This window comes from Salminus brasiliensis, chromosome 24 (assembly GCF_030463535.1).
Source record: "Salminus brasiliensis chromosome 24, fSalBra1.hap2, whole genome shotgun sequence".
In the NCBI taxonomy this organism is placed as follows: domain Eukaryota; kingdom Metazoa; phylum Chordata; class Actinopteri; order Characiformes; family Bryconidae; genus Salminus; species Salminus brasiliensis.
This window is the reverse complement of record NC_132901.1, coordinates 3,670,286-3,675,270: the sequence shown is the minus strand read 5'-3', so window position 1 is coordinate 3,675,270 and position 4,985 is coordinate 3,670,286. Positions and strand designations below refer to the sequence as shown.

General features: G+C 46.3%; 1 protein-coding gene across 1 annotated transcript; it reads right to left on the bottom strand.

Moving 5' to 3' along the window:
- Positions 1 to 302: 302 nt before the first annotated feature.
- On the bottom strand, positions 303 to 3,055 carry LOC140546317 (serine/threonine-protein kinase pim-2-like). Its single transcript, XM_072669503.1, has 8 exons — positions 2,977 to 3,055; positions 1,954 to 2,118; positions 1,718 to 1,812; positions 1,575 to 1,625; positions 1,091 to 1,466; positions 780 to 956; positions 539 to 651; positions 303 to 350 (listed from the first exon to the last, which is right to left on the bottom strand). The coding sequence occupies exons 1-8, from the start codon at positions 3,053 to 3,055 to the stop codon at positions 303 to 305; spliced, it is 1,104 nt and encodes a 367-aa protein (XP_072525604.1).
- Between the last annotated feature and the right edge of the window lie 1,930 nt (positions 3,056 to 4,985).

Here is a 4,985-nt window from a genome sequence, read left to right as displayed (position 1 = left end):
TTCTTCCAAAATTAACGGCATTTAAAAGAGTTGATCCTGCTTTTGTTGGGGTAATTCTCTCTACTGCCAGGGAAGAAGGCTTTCTACTAAAATTTGGAGGAGCACTGCTGTGAGAATTTGATTGCATTCAGTGACGAGAGCGTTAGTCAGCTCAGGATTATCACCAACTCACCTCATCCCCAACTCATCCCAGACTTATTGGATGGAGCACCATCATTCCATAAAGCATAGCTCCACAGCTCCACAGCTCAACGCTGGAGCTCCTTATACCCATTTTTACCTGTTGATGAAACGGGCCAACTTCAGACGGTTTGTCTCCTCTGCTCTGAAGGCTGCTCTGTTCTCAGGACCTGAAACACAACCCAGGAGATACGCATTGGAGACGGAAGCACGTCTAAGGATCAGAAATGCTGAGAATTCAGATCTTCCTCTTCATTTCTAGTAGTTTTTCTTTCCTTCGCCTCCTCGATCACAACTCTAGATATTTTAGCTTCTACTGTCTTTCTCTAAGCAGTCGTTCTCATTTTCCATGGCTAACCTGATCCTCGGTAGGAACGCTGCACTGGAACCAGTCGTGCTTCAGGATCTGCTTCACTTTGGGCCTCTGGGATGGGTTGCGCTGCAGACACCTCCTAATCAGATTGCAGCATTCTGTGCAGAGGGACGGGATTGGATTGGATGTGAGAGAGATACTTAAGTACATTTCAGAAAGACGACCGTGCAGAACACGTCGTCCTGAACTTCTAAGAGTCTCTCGAGGAGGCTCTCAGATATCTCACCATTGGATAGGTGGTCCTTGAAGCTCAGAAGCCCCTCCACGATTTCCTGCTCATCTGTAAAGGGAAGGTGTCCACTAACCAGCCTGAACAGTAGGACTCCTAGAGACCAGACTGTCGCAGGACTGGCGTGGTACCTCCCCTTTACAAAGAACTCTGGGGGGCAGTACTGAAAGGTGCCTGAGAACATAAAAGAAGAAGAGCGTCCAGCTCGTTACCTTTCCAGTGAAGTGGCCATGAGAGGGACACATGGGTCCTCTCAGACTCATGTTTCTAAGGTAACGTGTGAATTTCGTCCCTAGACTCCAGTTTACCTGCAAATTCACGGTATCCGCCTTTCTTGACCCAGTCCCCGCAGCCGAAGTCGATCAGCTTGATCTCTGAGGTGTCTGTGTTGATCAGGAAGTTCTCCAGTTTGATGTCTCTGTGCAGGACGCCTCGCTTCTGGCACGTTCTTGCTGCCTCCACCGTCTGGAGCATGATGTCCCTGGCTATCTCTTCACTGACCGAACCTCCCCACTGGTCGATCAAGGACTGCAAGTCCTGGCAAGGATCTGGGCGCTCCAGGACCAGGATGTAGCGCTCAGGCTCATCGAACCACTCGATGAGCTTCACCACATTGCTGGTGGGTGGCTGGCTCATCCTGTTCATTAGAGCCACCTCCATGGGCACGGTCTTGAGCTGAACAGGCTGGAAGAACAGGAACACAGGGCAAGGTTGGTGGAAAGGTGAGTGCAGTGAAGTCTGGGAGCGTGATGTGTGATCGGACAGTAAAACCTGGCTTCCAGGTGCACTTACGCATTGGACGTATTCATCGTCGTCCCGCTTGGTGACGAATTTAACGGCCACCTGCAGACACAGAGGAGACGAGGTGTGAATGTTATGAGGACTGAAAAGGGAACAGATGAGATAACGAAGTTCTGGAGGGGTGATTTAAGAACCTGTAGGCCGTCGGAAACCCGGGTTCCCTCGAAGACGGCGCCGAAGCCTCCTTCTCCCAGTTTCTCTCCAGTGACGTAGAGAGAGGCAAAAGTGTCTGTGGAAAACAAACAGTGTTGAAGCTGAACATCAGCTCTCTCCCCATCATCTCTCAGGAGTCTATCTATTAGCAGCACAGGCTATTGCACTAAACACTGGACCACTTCCTTGTGTGCAGTGGTCTGGCCAATGGGCTAACCTGGCTTGATGTCGCTCCGCTGTCTTCTGGTCATTATTTTGGGCTGGCTAACTTCTCCCTTCCTTCTCTTCCTTACCGGGCTTTTACTTCTGGCAACCTCGGTTGTTCTCTGTGAGAACCTCTGGCTGCCCTCCTCCTTTCTTTTCCTCTTTCGCCGCCCAACATCTAAATACAGGACATAAGGGTTGGAGTCTGTACAGACTGACGTCTAGAATGGAGTAGGTAGTGCCTACAATTCTCTTAGCTCTTAATGAAGCTCCTAACAGAGCTTATTCCAGTTCACATCACAGAGAGTAAACATGGATCCCGAGACCTAAATCTAAAATCTAATCAAAGCAACAAAGTGTGGATCTGTAAGATCAGATTCCAGCAGAACTGTATGAATGACCTGTAGCTGTAGACTCCTGCTCCATCATCTACTGCTGGATGAAGAACCTGCAATTCCCTACAGCTAAGACAATAACTAACACTGTGGCTAAGCCAGTTGCTAATACTGTCGCTAAGCCAACAGCTAAGAATGTGACTAAGCCAATAGCTAAGACTGTCTCTTGCTAAGCTAGTCACTAACACTATAAGCTATGCCAGTGGCTAAGTCTAACGCTAAGCCAACAGCTAAAACTGTCACTAAGCCAGTGGCTAGGACAATCCCTAAGACTGTCTCTAAGACAATCACTGAGTTAGTCTCTAAGACTATGATTAAGGTAGTAGCTAAGACTGTGACTAAGCCAAAAACTACGCCAGTCACTAAGTCGCTAAGCCAATCAGTGAAACTGTCGCTAGGATAATCACCAGTTTAGTCTCTAAGACTATGATTAAGCTAATAGCTAAGGCTGTGACCAAGCCAATAACTACGGTAGTCACTAAATCGCTAAGCCAGTCAGTGAGACTAAAACTGTCACTAAGACAATCACTAAGACTGTCGCTAAGACTACCACTAAGACGTTCACTAAGACTGTCGCTAAGTGAACCGCTACGACTGCTGCTAAGTCAATCGCTAAGACAAACGTCAGGACCAAGTCGGACAGCTTGTCTCTTCCTCAGTGTCCTGAGAAGAAGTGAAGGAGTTCCGAGCTCGGAAGACTGTGACAGGGAGCTCCTCCATTGTGATGTCATCAATAGAAAGAGCTGCTCGATTGCCATGGCGAGTTCCGCCCAGTGTCCGCGTGTCCTCTGTTCACCTGCAGTTAAAACAGGAAGATGAGATGATTTGTCTTTGCTGAGAAAATAAAACAGGAGATCAAACGAACGATGTAACAATGCTCATTAACATCAATCAATCAATCAATTTGATCCTATTTTTAAATTGTAACAGAGAGCTTTACATCATCGCTTCACTCTGTAAGATCTTCTCCCTCTGTAATACTTACTGTTGACCAGTAGGTGGCGTACTGTCTTAGCTGCTGTCTGTAGGAGATGCAGCTGGTGCATGTAGAGACACTCTTCTGCAGCACACGTCTACTACAGTCGTCCTCCTCAGATCTGCACTGACCTCCCTGGACTTTCCCGTTGTACTGTGTGTTGGTCAGTCCACTCAGGTCTGGTAATGTGGGCGTTGAGAAGCTACCAGCTGTAGTCCATCATGATCACTAACAGGACGTTAGCAAGAAGACCTGACCATAGCAGGTTTGAAGACATTTTGGAGGCTCACTTCCCAGTTTCATTGGTGTAGCCTTCAGCTAGGAAGGGAACTCGGGTCTCCCATCCATGAATAAGGGTCTTCCACATTCATTGGCTTATGTCAGGCTAATTTTGGCTAATAGTCTAATGCTAAATAATGTAGCAGGCTAAATAAGATGCTCCTCAGGGTCCTCAGGTATTAGGGGGTGAATTCAGGCCGCAGATGTGAGATTTGGCTTCACCCTGGATCGATTGCATGGTAACTGCACAGATTAGTTGTGTCCTCTGCTGCCACCAGCTGCAGGAACAGGGAACAGCAGTTCCAGATACCATCGCCATCATAGCGTTAATTATAGTGTGAACAAAAGCATGCCTTAGGGGTGTCAAGCGTAGCAGATTTACACCTGATTGACACATCACACAACACAAGTACTATGGTACTACTCAACCAGTAAGACCAGATCACTATATAGGGCACTATTATAGGGAACAGAATTCCACTAAAGGTAGTGAACACAGATTTGGGACATGTGCATTATGGGTATTCTATGTCTGCTAGTGTGCATCTGCTTCTCTGATCCCAAAGATTCTCAATGGGGTTCAGGTCTGGTGGCCGGTCAATGTGTAACAATGGACTCTCCCTGAACCACATCGTCCTCCCGTTGCTCCAGAGTCCAATCTTTATGCTTACTAGCCAGACATGTATAAAGCACTAGAGACCCAGACTTGAGTAAAAGTGACTTGAGTGGCACTCAGGTGCTCAACATTTTCTGTACAATGCTGAGGCGGCTTCATCAAACCCGGTGACAGCGCCATCTAGTGCTCTGGAGGTGATGATGTGGGTTTGAAATGGTTTGTTATAATTGTAACAAGTAACGATGCAGCACATAAACAATGTAAACACTAAAATATGTAGTGAAGTAAAAAAGTATATAATACTCCAGTAGATACAGATACAGTATTTTAGTACTTTAGTACAGTAGTGAAGTAGATCTACCTCTGTACGATAAATCTCTGTCCTTAGCAAACTAAAGCCGTTTCTGCCGGTTAGCCTCACTAGCAAGTGGTTTTCTTAAGGCTACAATTATCCTCTTATCTATTTGCTTAGTTAAATCTAGTGGTGGTCAGGCAGTGTGTGTATGTATGTATGTGTGTGTATATATATATATATATATATATATATATATATATATATATATATTGTGTTGAGCTAACCCCCCTGTGTGGAGGCTGCACGTTAGCCTGGCTAGCTCTCGTTCTAAATGCCTTATTAGCTTCAGAACAGTGCTACATTACAATAGTCGGATTTGGAGCTACGTCTAGAGCGGCCGAATTTCATTTTCCAAGAAATACAGACATCAAGGACAGTACGGACAAAAAAAGCAAACATCAACATGGAATAAAAGCCAAATCTC

Excerpts from the sequence above, each read along its gene's own strand:
- LOC140546317 (XM_072669503.1), bottom strand. The coding sequence starts at position 3,055 with ATGGAGGAGCTCCCTGTCACAGTCTTCCGAGCTCGGAACTCCTTCACT. Across the intron at positions 2,119-2,976 it reads CACTGAGGAAGAGACAAGCT|ATGTTGGGCGGCGAAAGAGG; the intron begins GTCCGACTTGGT and ends TCCTGTATTTAG. Across the intron at positions 652-779 it reads CAAGGACCACCTATCCAATG|AATGCTGCAATCTGATTAGG; the intron begins GTGAGATATCTG and ends CCCTCTGCACAG.